Source organism: Hemicordylus capensis, chromosome 2 (assembly GCF_027244095.1).
Source record: "Hemicordylus capensis ecotype Gifberg chromosome 2, rHemCap1.1.pri, whole genome shotgun sequence".
Lineage (NCBI taxonomy): Eukaryota > Metazoa > Chordata > Lepidosauria > Squamata > Cordylidae > Hemicordylus > Hemicordylus capensis.
In genome coordinates, this window is record NC_069658.1 from 357,091,051 (window position 1) to 357,113,083 (window position 22,033).

The 22,033-nt window shown below is 42.4% G+C and overlaps 1 protein-coding gene across 3 annotated transcripts in view; it reads left to right on the forward strand.

Moving 5' to 3' along the window:
- Positions 1-4,300: 4,300 nt before the first annotated feature.
- KCTD16 (potassium channel tetramerization domain containing 16) overlaps positions 4,301-22,033 on the forward strand; it is a 307,349-nt gene continuing 289,616 nt past the window's right edge. The window contains exons 1-2 of one of the 3 annotated variants that reach the window (XM_053298110.1): positions 4,301-4,934; positions 5,162-6,309. In XM_053298110.1, the coding sequence (XP_053154085.1) occupies positions 5,478-6,309 (832 nt within the window). In that variant the 5' untranslated portion in view covers positions 4,301-4,934; positions 5,162-5,477. The remainder of the gene's footprint in view (positions 4,935-5,161; positions 6,310-22,033) is intronic. The other 2 variants (XM_053298111.1, XM_053298112.1) reach the window with 2 other exon arrangements.

A 22,033-nucleotide genomic window follows, 5' to 3' on the forward strand; every position in this document is an offset into this window, starting at 1 on the left:
TCAAAAAATTGATTAAAAAAACCACCCCTATGGCCAATTTCTTTGGAATTTAGATGGTAACTACTACACATTGGGCACTACCACCCAACCCACTGTGGCACTCCTATGAGTCACCCTCAGGCAGAAATGGGCATTTGTGTCCCCATTGTCCCCTATGGGTGTTGCCGCGCACACCAACAACAAATATTTACATACCGTTTTTCAACAAAAGTTTCCAAAGATCACACACCACACCCACTGTGTCCCATCCCCCCCCCAACAGAAATGCAATTGATCTACACAACAGTGCAAAACAACAAAATGCACTGCCCACTCCCCCACCCCCCAATGTAGGATAACAGCAGCAGCCAGCAAGCAAGTGTGATAGCGCAGACTACTAGGACCAACATCAAATGCCCTCCCTCCCTCCCTCAAGCATTTCGTTCACAAGAACACAAGAACACCACTACACATACGCAAAGCTGAGACCTGTGTGTGTTGCTTTGGCACCCGGCCTTAAGCAGATTAAGTTCAGACCCCGGACGCAAAAATAGGGCTGGCAGTGGCACTGCAAGGTTACTCGCCCGCCCCTTCCCACCCACACAAGTATAAAGAGAGTGATGAGACAACAATTCTGCAACAGAACAGAGCCTGTGGCAGCAACAGAACCTATTGTAATGCAAACAATCTAGTCTGAATAAAGTGATGATGTTTCTTGAACATGTCATGCCACTGGTCTCTCCACGGCTATTTTACCTCTTCCTCTCGCCTCCCCAGGCAGGGCCTCAGAGTTTTTGAGGGGAGGGGGTTTGGTCCCTCTGAGCCCTCCTCCTCCAGGCTCCTTGGGGTCGCTGTGGCAGTCTCTCTCCAGAGGCCCCCACCACTCACCCTCCAACTGCCCCTCATCACTGGTCGAGCCTGCCTTAAATCCCTCCTGACAACTGCTGCATCCCACGCCCCCACTAATTCGACCTCTGCCCTGCCATATTAGGCTGCTCTCACCCGTATCCCCCTCAGCTGTGCCTCTGTCTGCCACTGCCTCCACCCTCACTTACCCCCACCCTTCCCCCGGCCCCTCCAGCCTGGCTCCTTGGGCTGTCCTGCCTGTCTGCCCGCCCTGCCTGGGGCCTCTCTGGCCTTGGCTGCTGAATGAACGTCGGAGCCAGTAAGGCCAGCAGAGGCTCCTGCTGGACAGAACACAAGTCACAATATGACCCAATCTTCATTGTAAAGATGTCACACACAGAGAAACTGTGCCCATTCATGAGGTTACCAAAATACAGGTACAGGCACAGCAATGAACCAAGGCACTTGAATTAAGTACATACATATACTGCTAGTGATTATTAGTGATGGAGAAAAACAGTAACATATACCGGTGCATGCTTTGCAGAACGGTTAGGGCTTGGGTTTGGGTTTGGGTTATGTTTTGCCATGGCCTCAGAATGCTGTGTCCTCTGCGTGACAGACAGGCTGACCCATGTGAGGGCACCAGCAGCAAGCTTATCCTTGGCCATGGCAGGGGGGCTGGGGGTGGTTACGGGGTTGGGGAAGGTGTGTGTATGTGCTGCTTCAGTCACAGTACTTCAGTGGGGGGAAATGCAGCAAAGCAAAGTCACATACACACATTAGAGAAATATGTGCAAAGCCATATTACAAATTCAAAGAAATCAATTCTTCTTCTTCATCATCATCATCATCATCATCATCATCATCATCATCAATCATATATCATATTCATCATTTATACCAGTATCAATTATCAATGAAATCAATTCATATTAGTATGCAAGTACTTCCCAGCAAAACCAAACCAAACAAAAACTAGTCCTGCCTGCCTGCCCCACCACATCACAGCCTCTGATGGATGGCTGGTGCTGCTGGGCCATGGTGGTACCCGTCCACCATTCATTTGAAAATCCCCCCATCTGCCCACCACCCTTGTCCCTTCCCCTTAGCAATGCTGGCACAGTTACCCCTGGAAACACAAGATCTGAATGGAAACAAACCAAACTGGAACCAAGGGGGATTCACCAGCTAATCATTCACACTTGTAAGTCACCAATCTGAAGCTTGGAGGGTGGGGTTTTCATTTTTTTCCCCCAGGGAAACAAACTGGAGAGCAAGAGAGATCACCACAAAATCTCTGGTTTTTTTCAGGTCCAAATCTGAGTGATTTGTTTTGGACCCAAATCTGGGCAACTGAGCAAAGGGGTGATTTGTTCTGTCTACAAATCGCCTGAAACAGCTAGATTAGGATACAAATTGTTTTGTACCCGAATTGATTCTCACATCCTTACAAAACATGCCATGGCCATTAGGCCAGCTCTCAATATTATTGCTAAGACTGAATTGTGCCAGAATGAGTCCCATTCTGAGGGACTCATGTTCTCACATGCACCCTAACCTAGTCTGGGGAAGCCCAACTTGGGTTAGGCTGTGCGAAAGAACTGCTGGTATCAGCCCCGCCCCCTGCCCATCCTGTCATGTGAATGGCCCCATAGAATTTACAGTTGTGACACTGTCTTCTGAAAGTGGCACTGCTGATTTGTGAAAACAAGTAACAGATTAGGGCCACTTCACACATTTTTCTTTTTAGTGCATATCTTTTCAGTGTCAGGAAAAAGTATGTGTGCTTTCATGTGTAACCAACGTACATCTATTTTATCATGTGCACATATGGTGATAAGCTTCCCACCATATGTACATGTGATGAAATCTTGACATGCATGCCAGTCACATGTATGAGCACATTTTCTCTGCATGGAAGTGATATCCATGTAAGAAAATTGCCCTTTATGAAGCAGATCTTGCAGCTTGTGAGTTCTTAAGGGCTCTGTCATAATGTCAACAAGCCATTAGGTGGTGCTGCAAACATGCAAAATAACACTGTCATCTACCATAGGTTTGGATTTTGCCAGGGCAAAATTACTGTGGTGACAACAGGTAAATGTTATAGCTAAAGCAGGATCTAAGTTACATTCAAGTAAGAAGCTAAAGGTTTATTAATATACTGAGTTTGTAGAATGACCTGAACGTTCCATAACCCATATGGTGATTTAATTTCACTAGGCCAGTTTAAAGATCTTTTGTCTTTAAATATTATGTCAAAATAGTAAATGATGTCAAGTATGTCAAGAAATGTGTCTTGAATGGTCTGCATGCCAGACTGAAAAATTCAAGTGCACTGCAGTGGAATACTTATTTTTCAGCATATTTTGTGGAGCATATCTAAACACTGAACCAGAGGATAATATACCTAATCTCTTCTGTTATCTTTTTTTCCAAATGTGTGAAATACTATGTAACAAAGTTTTGAAAACTGCTTGTAGACCTTGTCTGGAAAAAATATCGATGCATTTAAGGAAGCCATAGCCCATCTGGATTGCTCTTGGGTCACAACCAGAAAGATATTACCATACTGAGAATATTTTATTATGTGAATTAACTGCCAGCTTAATTAAAACTGTGTTACTTCATTGAACGTAATAGAATTGAGGGCATCCTTGAAAAATTGACAATACAAATTGACAATACAAATGCCTGAATCTTCTTGTTCGCCTGGATCTTCTTGTTCATTATAATTATTGGATTGTCTCAATTTGTAAAGTTAGGACAGTCAGTATTGCTTTTAAAGGCAGAGACCCCATTAAAGGGTCTGTATCCTTTTAGGAAATTCACAGTGACTTTAGCACTATGAATTTCTCACAGTAAAATTAAGTCTAGTACATTATTTCAAAAACAAGGTTGGTCTTCTCCTAATTTTTTTAAACCCGAAAAGAAAATGACCCTTTCTGTTTCTTCCATTTTATATATGTTTCCCTGACTGCTTTTGATTTAGAGGCTTGTCATTATTATGGTTAATTTAGTGTGAAAAGATTGACATTTTCTTATGTGGGTGGAGAGGGGAAGAATCAAACAGTAATGCACATATTTCTGTTCAATTTGTTCTCTGTGTCTTTGGGGGACAGTATAAAGCCATAAGATTTCCTTTTGCATGGTATTAGAAAGGAATTCAATGTAGCAGTTCAGTAAAATGTTTGTGCAACAGGAAAGAGAAAGATCTCTTCTTAGAACAGAAAATAACTTCTTGCAGGCTCAAATATAGAGGTCTGGGAGAGGCAAAATGTGGAACCGGTGCTTTCATCTTGTGGCTTAAGCAGGCTAAGCTTTCCTGGAGGATTGCTAGTTGGTTTGGGAATAGCTGTCTGTGGCAGCCTCGTGCAGCGTTTCTGCTCCTGCAACTCGTTAAAAAATGAAGAGGGGAAAATGAACTAAGGGAGTCCCACCCCCTCCAGGTTGCTCGGCTTTCTCAAAGCCATATTCCTTTAAGATGATGTAATAGTCATTTCCCTGGATGGTTTCTTCCTGCACTGCTGAAACAACAGCATCTGAACTGCACTGGGAACTGTGGAACCACCCAGCTCAGCAACCAGAGCAGTAGCTTGGGTAGTGAAAGCAGAACAAGCAGCTTCCCTGGGCATCCTTTGAAACTGCAGCTGCAGCCTTGTACTCTCTGGACCTGACTGGGAACATGGGAGGTTCTCTGTCCTTCCTGATGGAGAAGGGAGCCTGGTGGGATGCCACTCTAATGTGTCAGTGCTGTTCTGAGAATCTGGGCTTTCTGCAAGTCATCTGAACCAAGGTTCTCCTGATAATCTTTCCTATCCTGAAGGATCCTGGCTGGAATTTATGCTGGTTTTTCTGCCTTTCCTCTGCTCAGCTATTGCTACACAACTGTTTTTCTCTTCATTGCCTGTTCTGGTTAACTTTCCTGTGTTTGGGTTTAACTCTTAAGTCCTGCATGGATATTTCCATATGGACTCAGATTACCTTCTCAGCCCGTTTCCTGTTTTGGATTTGCTATTCACTACAATCTGCCTCTGTGCTGGTTTGGGGGTTGCTTAGAAAATGTTGCTTCCCTTCACAAGAAGTATGCATCAGCTGTAATTAAGGTAAGACCTGATGCTCCTCATTTCCATATTCTAAATAGATTGAAACGTCCAGTGATTACTGCCGAGACAAAAAAAAAAAAAAAAGGATCTAAACAATGGTTCAGTTAAGTAACTATTCCTCTTAATCAGTTTTACAGTGAACATTAAAAAGATCTCAGCTGCTTTTTCATCTCCTAAATTATTTCTGTTTGCATAGGGAAATAATAATTTTTTCCCCCTTTCAACAGGCTTGTAAATAATCACAACCTTGGCTTGATCCTGCTGTATTGGGCTTTGGCTGAAGATCTGAGTATTTGATTGCATTCTGTCAAGTGAGCACCCTTCACCTGCTATTTTAAGGTTAAAGCCACTTTGCAACCTTGTGTGATAATCATTCCTGGACAACTGAAAAAATAAATCGATCTTCTTTTCATTCTCCCTCCACCTATCCCGGACTCCTTAAATGTTAGTAGAATCTTGGGGGAACGGGTTGGAGCCTTATTGGAACCCTGGATGTGAGTGAGAGTTCTGCCACAACTTGTGATTGCTTTGTTTAAACATACCATGGCCTTGAGTGGAAACTGCAGGACTTACCTTCCTCCTCGAGAACAAGGGACAGCTGCACATTCCTTCCCAGAGGTGATAGAACTGAATGTGGGCGGCCAGGTTTACTTCACTCGCCACTCAACTCTAATAGGAATTCCCCACACCCTGCTTTGGAAAATGTTCACCTCCAAGAAAGAAACGGCCAATGATCTAGCAAAAGATTCCAAGGGAAGGATTTTCATTGACAGAGATGGCTTCCTCTTCCGCTACATTTTAGACTATCTCAGGGACAAGCAGGTGGTCCTGCCTGACCACTTTCCAGAAAGAGGAAGGCTAAAGAGGGAAGCTGAGTACTTTCAACTACCAGAATTGGTCAAACTCCTGACACCTGATGAGATCAAGCAAAGTCCTGATGACTACTGCCATAGTGACTATGAGGAGGTTTCCCAAAGCAGCGACACAAGAATATGTGCCCCGTCATCACTCTTACCTTCAGATCGGAAGTGGGGTTTCATTACCATTGGCTACAGAGGGTCATGCACCATGGGCAGGGAAACCCAAGCAGATGCCAAGTTCAGGAGAGTCCCAAGGATTTTGGTTTGTGGAAGGATTGCTCTAGTCAAAGAAGTTTTTGGAGAAAGTTTGAATGAGAGCAGAGACCCAGATCGGGCTCCAGATAGATATACTTCCAGGTTCTACCTGAAGTTCAGGCACCTGGAGAGGGCTTTTGACATGTTGTCAGAATGTGGATTCCACATGGTTGCCTGTAACTCCTCAGTGACGGCTTCTTTTGTCAATCAATACACTGATGACAAGGTTTGGTCCAGCTACACAGAATACGTCTTCTACCGTAAGTACAGGAGACATCTGGTGTGGTGAGGGTTTGGGTACAGAAGGCATTCTGTTTCTTTTGACAGCTGGGATGGTTTCCTAGCTTGAACAAGCCTAATCTTTGATATTAACGGAAGTTTTATTCTGGAAAATCAGAGTGCAAAGGATAAATGTTTAGCTTAAATCTTAATTTGAACATGTATAGATGGTAAATTCAGTGGTGTGGTCTTGGCTAGATGGCAGCATAGACTGCCAAAATTTCCCTCCTTCCTTTACTCCCCACACGCAAATGCTCTCACACAGAGAGACAGGACAACCCCACCTTTGTCAACTATCTGTGTGATTACCTTTTGCATCTTCTGAGTACTCGTTTAATGCGATGTAAGCCTTGCAAAGACACTGTTGATTTAATTACAGAAAATCTTCAAATGAGATTCCATTTACAAAGGTAATAGATGTTTGGTAATAATCACACACAGTCAGCCAAGCCATCTGTTAACAAAGCTGACATGCTTCCATGCCGAGAAGGGAGAGTGAAATCTACTCACTCTAACTCTGTTCCAACAGGGATCTTTTTTATAGACAAGTTCTGTGCTTGAAATAGATGTCAGGGATGAGGTTGGTACTTATTGCTACCGTGTCTCAGATACAAATGTTCCTTCTCACTGAATAATCTTACTTTGTTGGCTGGAGTCTCATTAGATCATCTACTAGATTTGCACTAATTTTTCAACTGATCACTTTGTTGATATAGTCTGAGGACACTTCTGTAAATGGTAGCACCAAGACAGTTTTGATTCTATAATTCTATAGTACGGCTTGATCTTCAAGGTGTGTGTGGATGAAAGTATTTTGTCCTGGTTTACTTTGAACGGGTGAATAATTAATTCGCACAACCAGATTTTTATTATTGTCTTTAAATGTGTTCTTTTGCAAAGACAAATGTGAAAGAGTTACTACTTAACCTATGGATCTGCTGCACTCTGCATAACTATTTAAATGAAATGATTACAGGAGTTTGCATGGAAGAACAGTGCAGAAACTGAGAGCTGGTTCTAACTAGGCTTAGAAAGAAGCAAGTAGTTATATTATGGAATTCTTTACTAAGGTGCTTAGTTTTGGTCTGTTAAAACATCCTGTGTATTTCATATCAATGAATTCTGTGCTGGGCCCATTTGTTAAGTAAGTTCAAACTATTCTTGCAAAATAATTCACACTAATCAGTCAACTGCAAAAATAAATAAATAAATAAATGGGAGAAATAAGGGAGTTCCCACTTAATCATATTGTAAGTTATTGATTATGGTTACTTTAGGAAAGAAAAGCTCCACAATGTTACTGGAGATTTAGTTTATTATTGTCTGAAGGTTGTAATTCAAGCCTTGTGCTGACCAGGAAACATAGGAGATTGCTGATATTTTCTAATTAACATAATTGGTATGCAAGCAGTGCAAATGTTTCTAACTTTTGGGGAAGTCCATATATTTGTTGTTATGAAAAATACTTGAAAACAGACACAGGGGGGAAAATGCAAATATAAGGCCCTGGCTTAAAATGGCTACCTTAAAAAAAAAAAAAAAGAGCTTTTGTTCATGTATTTCTCCTGTTACAATCATAGGTCATATGATAGGCTTACCAAAAAAAAAGTGAGAAAATGGAGGGAAAGTTAAATATGGCAAATGAAATTTGCATTGCCTCAAAGGAACACAAGTTAATAACATGTAGAATTGCCCTGCCCATATGGTTCCATCTCTCTCTCTCTCCCCCCAGCCCCCTCTTTTATCAGTGGGCCTGGTTTTCCCTTACTCTGATTTCTCTGGTTTTCCCTTACTCTGGGAGCTGATTTTTGAGCAAGTCAGCCTTTTGTTAATTTTTGTATTCCTCTATCTCCATCCCTGTCTCCATCTATATCTAATTATGCTCTATATAAAGAAGTTGTGAACCTCAGAAGTTTGACATTAGCATAGTGATTCCCAATCTGGGGGCCTGAACTACAACTCCCATCAGCCCAAGCTACAGTTTATTGTGGATGGGGATGATGGGAGATGTAGTTCAGCAACATCTGGAGGCCTCCAGATTGGGCATCATGGCGTGACTGGCACATGGGCTTTGCTGTGCTGGTGATAACTTCCTCTTTCAGTCACCTGTGCACAGATTAAGGCATACTTGCAGGAGTGTAGCAAAATTGAGTGGGCCTTGGAACAAACAGTTCCTTCAGAGAGGCATAATGTGGAGAGCAAAGAGCAAACTGCCACCCAACTGGTGGGGTCCCCTCCCTCAGGGGCCAAGGGACATTTGTCCCCACCATTGTTAAATGGGGGCAATGCCCCTGCATACTTGGATTGGAGAAATGGTACAACGAGATGACATGCAACCAATGGATGTCTTCCTCTGCTGCAGAACTGCACAACTTTGGCCCTCCAGCTACAACTCCCATCATCCCCTGCATGGTGGCCAGTAGTCAGGGATGATGAGAGCTGTAGTCCAACAACAGCTGGAGGGCCCAAGCTGTGCAGCCCTGTTCTGAGGAATGGGAACAATGGCAGCAGCTCCTGGACTGGAAGTAAGATGCCCTTGGCTTATGGCTTTTCACCAGGGTTTGCTGCTGGTCCCACAAGATCCATCAGCAGCCCCAGCTGTTGCACAATAGATGAGGAATGCAGTTTCCCAGATAAGAGCTGAGGATTCTGAACCAGGTCAGCCTACAAGGGGATGAGGCCTTCCTTGATTTGTCCACTGTAATATTGGTGATGGTACTAGTCCTACCTTTTTGTGTTTGGGTCTGTGCTAAAGAGGGATGAGATTCAATTTTTCTTATTCAGAAGCCAAAGCCAAACTAAAGTGCTTTCCTTTGCCATCTTGCATGTATTTGCCTAGCTTCCAGCTCATCCTGTTTAATATGTACCTATCCCCCCTGCCCTTCTGTGTATACTTCTTGCAGGATATATTTTGTACCATATGCCCATTTTGTACCAAATGTGGCCCATACCCTCAAAATGTATACTCTTTCTGGCTGAAGGCATACTAGCTTTCTTGATTTGTTGCCAGGTGGTATCTCTGTTAACATTCATTGGACTTTGAAAGTTACAATATATTGGAAGAAATCTATCTATCTATCTATCTATCTATCTATCTATCTATCTATCTATCTATCTATCTATCGGATCCTGTCAAGTTGGTGTTGACTCTTAGCGACCACATAGATAGATTCTCTCCAGGATGATCTGTCTTCAACTTGGCCTTTAAGGTCTCTCAGTGGTGCACTCATTGCTGTCATGATCGAGTCCATCCACCTTGCTGCTGGTCATCCTCTTCTCTTTCCTTCAACTTTCCCTAGCATCATGGCCTTCTCAAGGGGTCTTCACATAATGTATCCAAAGTATGATAGTTTGAGCCTGGTCATTTGTGCCTTGAGTGAAAATTCTGGATTGATTTGTTCTATGATCCATTTGTTTGTTTGTTTGTTTTTGCCTTCCTTAGAGCTGTTATGTGAGACTGAAGCCCTTTTAAAAGCTAGTTGGCCTAATATAAGGAGTCTCCTTGGGGTTCAGTTGACTTTTTTTCTTCCTACCAGTGTTGTAAAGGTGATATGGTAGGGCACTAGCATTGGTGGAAGAAGAAAATAGAAGAAAGCTATATTTGTATAATATGTGGAGCAAAGATGTGATGGCATACAGGAGGCCTTCTTTATTCGCTAGAGTTCTGTTCCTGCCAATTAGTGCAAATATGGAAACTCTGAATAAAGAAATCTTACCCCTATGGGAATCCAGGGGTTTGATTCCTAACTTCAAAAAAAAAGTCAAAAAAGCAGAAAGGAAGCAGAAATAAAGGCAGAAAATCATAGTACCACTACCGTATTCTCCAGGTCTCCAGGAATGCCCCCCCCATCCCCCATTTTTTCATCCCCCCCCTTTTTTTTTACCAAACAGAGCCACAAAACAGCTCTGTGCTTCAAAATGGTGGCTGGAAATGGCATCAGAAGTCATTTCCAGCCAGTCATGTACTGTGAGTAGGATATAGGAAATTGCCTATATTTCCTGCTGCGGATAAAGAAACTGGGTCTCTAAGACCCATCTGCAGATACATGGAATTGTGATCCATGAAACTGTGGATAATGAGGGTCTCATGTATAAAACTATATTGGGCGTAGATTTTCCATGTAAACTTGATGAACAAGTTTCAAAAATAATTTAGTGGGACATGCAAGCCACCTGATTCTGTTATTGTGACTTTTAATGTTGGTGCTCATTCTTTAGTCTTATAATGAGGAACAATGCTTTCACTTAATTTGAAACAGATGTACTTTGTTTATTTTGAAAAACATTGGGCGGGGATACATGTAAGAACATAGGTATACCCCTTTTTAAAGCCTGGCCTATAGCTGGCTTTAACAAACACACCCTTAGCTCCGGTGCTGGGGGGCTGCCTTGCATTGTTGTCTGGTACATTGTGGGATATCCAGAGGCTGGAATGCGCCATTTTGGCCTCCGGAGATCTATGCTGCTTGGAGCAGTGCATATCGTATGATAGCACGAGAAACATTCCCAGCAGCAGTCTGCTGTTCATCTGGGTGTGTTTGTGTGCTAAGTTGGCAAAGTGCCCCCCTTCACCTGTCCAGTCACATGAATAGCCTCAATTGATTGATCGATCATTTTTAGACTGCCTTTCATAAGGCATCCCAAGACGGTTTACAAAAGTTAAAATACAAAAAAACTCCATACAAATCCAGTTAAAACCAGTTAAAATCAGTAAATATTAAATTAAAATTAAAAATTTAAATTTAAATTTTAAACACATTAAAAATCAGTTAAACAGTAGAAAATCACCAAAAAAATAACCATCATAAAAAAGACAAACAGAAGCAGGAGAGCTGAGAGTAGTTAATAGCGGCTGTCAAGTTAGTGGGGCAGAGCCCAGGGAGTAAGTTTAGATGTGGCTCATCATAGGAACATCGGAAGCTGCCTTGATACTGAGTCAGAACCTTGGTTCATCTAGCTGAGTGTTGTTTGCAGTGACTGGCTGTGGCTCTTCCAAGGTTTCCCAGCCCTGTCTGGAGGTGCCAAGGAGTGAACCTGTGACCACCTGCATGCAAAGCAGATGCTCTATCACTGAGCGATGACCCTAGTCCCCCTAAGATGACTATCTTGCATTACTATGCCAAATAAAGACATGATAAAGAAAAGGCATGCAGAGCCAAAGGCATGTGCAATAGGGAAGAAGAAGCTGAGCAAAATTGTCCTTTCGCTCAGACCCTGTAACAGGTTTGACTTGGAAGCCTATATAACCACAAGGGAATTTTCACATGACCTGGCCTGGCCTATCAGTAGGCTTTTTGAAAAGCGAGGTCTGACTGACCATCCTGTGGTTGCCTCCTTTGATCAGTACTCAGTGATGGTGCACAGACTAAATCCACAACATCCCCCAGATTCCGGACCAATTAACTTCAAATGTTTGACGTTAACCCAGATTGATTTTTGTGTTTAGGATCAAGCTTCTCATGGAAGTGTGTATAATGACTGTTATGTGTAATTCAGTCGCCACTGTGTAGCTATACCTTGTTTAAAAAGAATTATATTGTCTTATTGATTATTGATGCTGATTATGAGAATCCCTCCCTCTGTTACAGCCATCAGTGTAAAATGACTTAACCTAAACTCAGCATGTGAATTAGCCCTATGCAACAGCATGAAATTTTGAGCATTTTATCTAATAATTATAATAACTTATCATATGTGCCACATAGCAATTTATGTCGTTCATAGGATACACCAGTTATATAGATTTATGTGCATAATCTCTTGGACATTCAAATATCAGGAAACTTGCAGTCCATACTGAGAATGTCTAAAGTGATCAGAACCCCACCCCATCATATGTCCAAGACCTCCCACAACCCCACCGCCCGCATAGGACCAATAAAACTGACAGCTGGTTTTCCGGCGGGACATTCCAGCATCTTTGCAGCTGCATAGCCATAATTATTTAATTAGAAGCTGCCAACTGTGCCTATATAAGCATTAATTCATCAAGCTGTTGTGCTTGGGTTAATGGGCCGAAACAGTGGGAGGTATTCTAAAGCAACTAGTTAGCTACATGCAAAGATGTTCTTTGCTGATCTCTTTAACTACCTGCTCTGAAAAATGCACAGGGAGCTTGGAAGTCTGCTTGAAAGCACTAATATTTTTACAAGATAGATGCTGCTGTAAGTTTGTAATTCTGATCCTCAGTAGATTAAGGCACTGCTGAGATGCAAATAATGTCTGTCTTGTCAATCTACATATAAGTTAATATGTTAAAAAGTAGCAAGTTAAAGAAAGATATGAGAAAAGCTGGATGTTTCCAAGATCACATCACTTTGATAGCTTCGTAGTATTCCACAACCTCTCATTCTATTGTATAGATACTGCCTCCCTTTGTGGCTTATATATGGAGTATTCCAGAATTCTAGTGGGAGATTTGTATTCACTTTGTACTTACAGAAGCCGCAGAAGGCAGCCAACACAGCAAAATTGTTTCTGCTTTGCTGGGTGAGTGGGGATATGGGATGCAGAGGAAAAATACAGGATGACAGAGCAACGTGTGTGTTCAGAGCAGCTGGGCTCTGCTCCAGCTTTAAACTAGGCCAGCACAAGGGGGAATTTGGAGGCAGGCTGTGTCTGTGTGCATGTTGGATCCATGATTTAACAGATCCAGGGATTATAGGCTCTTTGCATGCCATATGATGGAATAAAAGACCGCCCAAAGAATGAGTTGCCATTCAAAATAGGTTAGAGGGTCCAGCTCTTTTCTGGGGATGTGGGTTCCAGCTACCTATTTATTTATCACATTTGTAGACCACCTAACATATACATCTCTAGGTGGTGTTCATAGTTTAAACATACAAAAACATAAAAACATAAAAAATTAAACATATTTACAGGATTAAAAGAACAATTAAAAGCCTGAGAGAACAGCTATGTCTTAAGGGTCTTTTTAAATGCAGCCAGAAACACACTTTCCAGACAGGTCCATTCACAAATCTGCCTCCATCCAAGGTGAGGTAATTAAATGATGAGAAATCCAGTGAGGCACAAAAATATGTGAATGGCACATCACACTCACCAGGGATGGGAGCGTATCCAGGGTCTAGAAGCTCCATGATGAATTGGATGGTCATCTCCAAGGTATCTGCCTTCTCTATAGGGATGTGCACAGAACTGGTTTGGTTGGTTCAGTTTGAATCTGGACCATATTCAAACCAACCCAGCCCAGTCCGGTTTTGGACTTGAATGAATCTGGTCCAGTCCAGTTTGGCCATCAAACTGGGCCACACCAGTTGGTGGGCCAGTAAAGGGGAATCTGGCGAGGATTCCCAATAACAAGTAAAGGGAGATTCCATAATGTAAGGTGGGTGAGGGAGTGAAAGGACCTTTTATTTTAAGCCTGTTGCAGCGGAGAGTCTCTGGAGGTGGCAGGGGGTCCTCCAAGCCCTTCGCTGGCCTCCTGAATGACAGTTCGGGCCTCTGCGCACATGTGGAAGCCATTTTTGTGACTTCCACACATGCATAAAGGCCGTTTGCATGACCACACAATTTGTTTACCACTCTGTTAGCATGTGAACCAGTTCTCAGACTTAATGAGAATGGGGATAAAACTAAAGAACCAATCTCCAGCCTTCTTGGCTGTTTCTTTTGCTATAAACTATCTGGCCTGGGCGCAGAGCATCTGTGCCTCTAGATCTTCCTCATTCTTGGCCCCCTCCCTTGTGCTCGGCCCCTCCTTCACAGCCCCCCCCTTCCTTCTTCCCCCCTCCTATGTTCTTTTTCTCTGGCCGGGCCAGCCGCTTTTTCCAGATGTCTACCGCCTTCTCCGCCCCCACGCTGCTTCTTCCCCCCCCATGTTCTCTCCCCGCGGCCTCTGCTGCTTTTGCTTTCTCCCCCCTCCCACTGCTGCTTTCACTGTGTCTCCCACCCACCCACCCCGCTGCTGCTTTCTCTGCCTGCCTGCCCGCCTGCTGGCTTTATTTGCTGGCTTTATTTTATTTGCTGGCTTTATCTTATCTGGCCCCTTAAAAGACGCTGTTAATTCCAACTTGTGAACTGGACAGTTCTTCCTGAAGAGTAGCTTTTCTTTTGAATGGGAACCAACTGCAACATATTAGAAAAAGTACTCTACATATTCCTGAAAATTGAACCCACCTATAAGAGAAGAGATGTGGAAAGCTGAGACTGGTCCTAGACTTAATGACTAAAAAAACCCTGAGGCTTGAGAACAGGCTTGTCATCAGAGGTGCTCTTACCTCTGGATTTCAGAACCAAAGTCCAGGGCCTCCACACACCCTGCCCCCCCCCTGCAAATCCTCTTTAGACTGTCCTGGGTATTGTGGTTGCTGCTGGCCTTCACTGCAGCAGGCAGCCGAATGTGATTATGACCTGTGCTGGGTGCACAAAGGAGGGAGTGGGCGGGGGGGGGGGGAATGTGGGACGAGAATAAGTTAAGTTGTGTTTTGAAATGTTTCTGCTGAAGCATATTTGCATAAATATATCCCACATGTTAAAAATACTGTGTTTGTCATGGGGTGTGTGTGTGTGTGTGTGTGTGTGTGTGTAAATGATGCTTAACTTGCAGCAGAAGGGGGTCCTACAGAGGCAGGGGGTGGGGGCTCCAAAGGCTTTTAGGTCCAGGCTCCAAAATTACCTATGTGCACCTCTGTTTGTCATTTTGTCCTAACCTGTTTGCATTCTCTTCTAACTGGAACAGAGGTTGCTTTGGGATGAAGAATGCCAAAGGAACCAAGCAGATAGATGTGGGGCAGGATGTGAAGTTAGAATGTGTTCCAGAGGAGTCTGGGATACATTTTCAGTTTGTAAGTCTTTCTTCCTTTTCCCTTGCCAGTTAAGGAAGTTTACTGATGATTACCAGGCAGGCTCTTCCCACTCTTTCCCCCAAATCATGGAACCAACCCTGGTTGACACTGTGACAATAGACTTCTCCAGAGGTATATGAATAACACATTTTGTATAGAGAGCGACAATGGGGGGGGGGGAACAGTGAGTACTTTGTTGTGTGCATGGGACCTAAGTTGCAAGTGGTCTCTGAAGAAAGTTATCCTTAGGTTGATCTGAGTTCCCACTATTCAGGAAAGGGGAAGTGAAACAGTATGAGGCTGTTCTCATGAGTAGCTAAGCCTGGGATTGGCTACCTGTGACAACCACCAGGACCTGCATGATGCCCGGCAGCACCTCGGTGGCAAACCTGCGTAAGGTGCCTGCCAGTTAGCTGAGATTAAGTATGCAACCCAGGCTAACTCCTCATGTGTCAGTGCCAGTTGCTACCAGCCGGCACTGATGCAGGAGGAGGCTACTGGCCGTCACTGGGGGGATCCTTACAATGCACCATGCACTAGCGCAGTGTATTTTGGGATTTCTGGGGGCCAGGGCGATGCCACTCAGCCCCCAAAGCTCTGCACTGCCTGGGGCAGCAGTGACTCGCCTAGATGCGTGATCCATGTGCCCAACAATACTTCTGGATCATCTGCGGGGAAGGTAAACTGCTGTAGCCTTCCCCACCACCCACCCTCTAGCTCACTCATGGGATCGTGAAAAAGGGCTTTATGAAAAATAGATTAGAAATGTTGGAAAATAGCATACCTGCCAACATGTCCCTATTTTCACATTCACCTGTTGACAGGTATGAAATAGCAACTCACAACTCAGTGGAGCTACTAACCCTAGGCAGGAAAGCTGCTAGTATTGGTTTCAGGGAACATCAATAGCAGATGTCTCCTCTTTCTGTATGGTTGCTGCCATTTTATAGCTGCCCTATAATCCTCTTCTTTACATTATTGATCCTGTTCTTTACATTATTGGGCTACTAACGTCAAATGAAAGCTGGGTGCTACTGAACTAGATTCAGTAAGTTCACATAATGATATATTGCAGGTCGTTGTATCCATTGCATGCAAATTAATGTGTCCATTATTCTTAGAGACCTTTCCAAAGTCTGAACAAGTATGAAAGTTTCTTTCTTTTTCTTTTTTAATTTGAGAGCATTATGCACATTTCCTTAAAGGCTTGCCTTTCCTTCGTAACCACACAGATAAAGCATGTTGGGTAGCTGTAATGTTCAAAGGAAACTTTGAGACATCCATGGCAAAATGACTGTAGGCAGAAAATTAATTGACAGGCTTTGTGTGCCTTAAAGTCATTTGCTGCTTCCACTCATTATTCCAGCCCTGTGGGTTGTGGCCCCAGACCCTTTCAACAGAGCACTGTTTGGTTTATTCACTCTGCCATTTAAGTCTGTTATGAAAATTAAAATATAGTTATGGGGTACTCCATGAAATTATATATGGTTAAATGAATGTATGCTATTGGGTGGGGTTGGTATTTGAGGAAATGTGTGCAATAATTGGGGTCTACTTAAATTCAGATTTATGACCTTCAACAACAAATGCAAAAGAAATCCTGAGGGTATTCAGATGGCACACTTTACCTAAGATTAATTTAACCAACTGCAATGTGTCACTGTGTCTAACTGAACAAGGCTTGAAACAGCATTTAATTAGTAAGTGTTTCTGTATTCACATACATATGATATAACTGGAATTGTAAGGCACATACTCCAATACTCAGTTTGCTGAGGCTAATTTGGTTTATTATTATAACATCACCACAACATCATCATCATCATCTGTTATTATGATTTATTATTATTTTTTAGAGTGGGTAGCATCTAAATTAAATTAGTCATGGGACACTAGTTTCGATGTGAATAAGTCATGACTAACTTAGTCTGAAGGATACCCATTCTAAATGATAATATGCTAGCATGTCGCTGCATATAGCCTAGAAAAATCATCTGACAAAAAAACTACCACCCTGCACACAAAAGTAAGATGGCCTGCTAAATTCTGGAAGTCCTTCAGGATGACTTTCTTTTGGCATCACATGTCAGCAACTCTCTTAGTACAGCCAATTTGTCTGATTGCACTTAAGGAGAGCAGCAGGGTTGGGTTACCACACATTTTGGCTTGGCTACCAAAGCTGGACTCCAACTAAATTTAAAGAAGACTAAACTGATGACAATGGGTACAGCAACCAGCCTCAGGATTGATAATGAAGACATGAAGTGGTGGATAGCTTCTGCCTTTTAGGATCGACCACAGACTAGCACTTGGTAGGGTTGCAATGAAGGCCTTGGAAAGGATATTTAGATGCCGTGACATATCTATACCTACAAAGATTAGAATCATTCAGACAATGGTTTTTCACGTGACACTCTATGGATGGGAAAGCTGGACTTTGAAGAAACAAGATAGAAAAAGTATTGACGCTTTTGAACTTTGGTGCTGGAGGAGACTTTTGAGGATACCATGGACAGCCAGGAAAACAAACAAATGGATCATAGAACAAATCAATCCAGAATTTTCACTCAAGGCACAAATGACCAGGCTCACACATACTTCGGACACATTATGCAAAAACCCAGCTCCCTTGAGAAGTCCATAATGCTGGGGAAAGTTGAAGGAAAGAGAAGAAGACGACGACTAGAGCAAGGTGGATGGACTCAATTACGACAACAATGAATGCATCACTGAATGCATCACCTTAAAGGCCAAGTTGAAGACAGATCATCCTGGAGAGAATCTATCTATGTGGTTGCTAAGAGTCAACACCAACTTGATGGCATTCAATCAATCAATCAATCAGTCACCAAGACAGGCAAACAGTGAGGAGTCCAAATAGGACTTAGCATGTGCTTGTGTTCTCAGTTGGCATGAGTTAATAGTGCCTGCGATGATCCCCATTAATGCTATAAAGTAAAGTTGTGCCTTTGAGTTGTTGTTGACTCTTGGCTACCACAGAACCATCTGGTTTTCTTTGGTAGAATACGGGAGGGGTTTACCATTGCCTCCTCCCTCACAGTGTGGGATGATGCCTTTCAGCACCTTCCTATATCACTGCTGCCTGATATAGGTGTTTCCCATATTCTGGCGAAACATACCAGCGGGGATTCGAACCGGCAACCTCTGGCTTGATAATCAAGCTATTTCTCCACTGCTGTAGGAATTACATATTCATCTACAAAGATATCGAGCAAGAATTATGGTGAGGACCCTCAGATGAGGGCTTGATGCTTATATTTTTAGTCGGATTATTTCACAGCAAGTTTAAATGTAATAGTAATCAGAGCTTTCTAATCTGACTCTGCATTTACCTTTAGCTCTGTATTTAGGACTTCTGTTCACAGCACCTTGAAGTTATTTCTTTGAAGATCATTGGTTCAATTGACATGAAAATGCATCTGTTTTCATTGCCTTGGACTTATATTAATTAAGCTTTTTTTTCAAACCCTATTAAAATATAAGCATCTTAATTACTATGAAAAAAGGTATCTATGGCAAATATACATCCAAAGATCGAAAGCAGGGAATAATTTTCAGTTATCATTCAGATTCCTTGGTGTGTGTGTGTGTGTGTGTGTGTGTGTGTAACTCTGTCTTGTGTTGAGGTTGCTATTGTGTTGTTAGAACTCAGATAGCAGCAGTTTAAAATCTGCAATCACCCTGTCCTTAATAGCTCACAGTATTAATGGAAAAGCACATTTTAAAACTTACAGTGCTGCACAATGGAATATATAAAACGAATTGCTGATTGTTCTGAAATGTAATGATCTCTCATGAGAGCCAGAGTTCTAAAGTACACAGAGTGGGCGAGAGGAAGAGTGGGAGGGAGGAAGTTCAAATGCTGTTGATTTGTGCAGTGCCAGAGTGCAAGACAGACTGTGAACAGGATGGGAATGGATGGAACCAAAACAGTGTCCTCTTAGAGACGGCAGATGTTCTCTTCAGCAGAGATGAAACTTCCTTTGCTAAGTGGCTAGATATTGCCTATGTTTTAACAGAGTCATATTTGGGTCTTGAAAGGAAAGTCCACCCATATCAGATTGGCAAAGTGTGGGTATTTTGCCTTTCTAATAGTTTGTGGCTTGTCTAGTTTGAACATGCGAACCGATGAAGCTGCCTTAATCTGCATCAGGATATCGGTCCATCTAGTTCAGTATTGTTCACATTGAACTAGATGGGCCAGTACTCTGACTGGCAGCAGCTCCTCAGAGTTTCAGGCAGGGGGTTTTCCCAGCTCCACCTAGAGATGTCAGGGACTGAACCAGAGCCTCTGCATGCAAAGAACATGCTCAGCTAATGAGCTTTTGGCCACTGCCTTACCCCTCTGTGGCCCCAGATGCTTAAGTCATCTGGACATTATGCTAGCAGTTTTCCGCAGTGCAGCTGTTTATTCCTTATGGAACACTGAGTCGGTTCATTTGCTCACTGGAACAGGCCCTCCCTCCCATGTGTCCAACATGACAAGCATCTGGAAGTGTGTGTGGTTCATTTTGTTAGGATCGGGCAATTTGTCTGCATCACACATTACATTGCAACTATAGTGGGGAGGGCCAGGTGATTTATGCATCCCTAGTGTGTGCATGGAGGATCCATTCAGCAAGTCCCATTCACCAGCCCATTGCAATTTGTATTGTGTCTGTTGATTTGCAGCTGATGGGAGTTTTAACCTTTTCCAAATCTATGGCTGATCCAGACTAAGTTACCCAAATATAGAACCATACCTGCCAACATGTCCCTATTTTTCCATGACATGTACCTGACATGTTGATGTGTACCTGACATGTTGGCAGGTATGTGGAACTACTCAGGAGCCACCCTAAAGAACTACTTAAATTCAATAGGACTTTGGTAGAGTAATTTAATCAGGATGTCAACCTATCAGTCTAAACAGAGAGCGGTGCAGTGTAGCAGACAGTGTGCTGGCTTTTGACCTGATTTCAGATCTCTCTTCAGTCACTATTCACTAGGTGGCCTTGGGCAAGTCACACACTCTCAGCCTAACCTATTTCATAAACCTATATGATTGGACAATTCAATGTCTACCACCCTGATTCTTTGGAGAAAGGGCGAGATTCAAATATGGTCATATAATAAAGTGTAAATACTCTTTCACATAGAGTTTTTTTCCCTGGACAAGTCATATCAAAAAGGTACTGTGACATTCATCCGATATGAACAGGAATGACCTCAGATAGATTTCCAAATAGGTTTCCTGTGCATGACGAGTCTTTGAATGGCTTGTATTACTGCAGTGTGTCATGTGTCTACAGGTTTATCACCTCAGCTAGAGCACAAACTCCATTCTTCTTATACTGAATATTGTGAAATAGTATCTACTAAAGCATTTTGTTGACTTGGAGGCAAAAATAATTTCCAGGAAGATTTAAAACTAACCATATGTCAACCAGATGTGAATGCCATTTGACTGCCATTTTATTTAAAAGCAAGGCATGTATCCAAAGGTGATCTTCTGCTACTGAAAAAGCCTCTTCTGCTTATGAAAGGGCTACTTCCAACCTAACAGAATGGCATTGTACAGCATAGAAGAAGGGACTTCAAATCCAGTTCCATTTGTGCAGTCCTGCACAAAGCTAGCACAAACACTTTTCAAGACTTTTTTTATGGTGCATTAGATTTTGTATGTTACAACCCATATTTTCTTTATTCACAGTTTCTCTTTCTGTAATGCAAGTATCTTGTGGAGCTGAACTACAAGATGTCTTCTCCTGGTGTTTTCATTGGAGTTCATATGACAGCATTTCCCCCTGCTCTTGTGGACTTAAGTAAAAGTCGTTTCAGAGATCAGTAGCATATATTACATATCACATTGATTTAAAGCACAGATATTTTTGAGGGGAAGGGCCAAGGCGTAAATGAAATATTGTCTTCATGTACAGTTATCATTCAGCATTGTTCCAGAATAATGGTAAAAACCATCCTTACTACTGTTGCTGATATATATGTCATGAAGAGGAACCCAGCTTGACACTGTTTCAAGGATGAGTTTTCTTGGTTGGCAAGCAAGCAAGCAAATAGCCTCTTGTCTAATTGCTCATTCGGTATGCCTCAAATGTACTAGGAGATTATAAATGTGGAAAACCTATGCTGTAATATTCCTTGAGTCATTTTTTCAAATTATAATGTCATGCAAATAATGAAATAACTGTGGAGACCCCTTACACTAACCTGGAAGGAGAAGGTTATTTGCTCTGGAGATTTTGAAGCTGTGTGGTTCCTGCTGTCTGTGAAACCCTCAAGTGGGGAAAATTTGAGAAATTAGAAATGGAGACAACTGACTGTCATTTTGCTTGTTCTCCTCAGAATGGAAGGCTGCACACAGTAGCCTGTTCTTTGTTCCTTTTTTATGGTGTGATAACTATGTTTTCAATAGGTTTGTTTGTAATGTAATTCTGGTTAGAAGAAAGGTAACTTCAGAATCAGGAAATAACAACAATCATACACACAGAGACAGAAGGAAAGCATGGACCCCGCCCTTGAAATCGCAGCATATTCATTTACTTGTTCCAATTTCTGGAGTTTTTTTCCATATACACAATACAAGAGACTGCAAAAATATTGTAGGCAAAAAATACATTCACTAGGCAAAACTCTTTTTTGGACTTTGTCTATTTAGGTTTCTCTAAAGAAAAAAATGCTCTGCATATTTATATTGCTGTTTACACTGAAGGAATATATTTGTGGGAAGGCTTCTATTCGGCCAGGAGTATAAAATTTTAATGTCTGTATTGTTAGCTAATATGTAGAAAATGATAGGGAATGGTGGGCTGTGTGCTAACAAACACTTTCTCTCATCAATGTGACTTACTTCCTGCCACTACTACTACTAAAAAAGTAA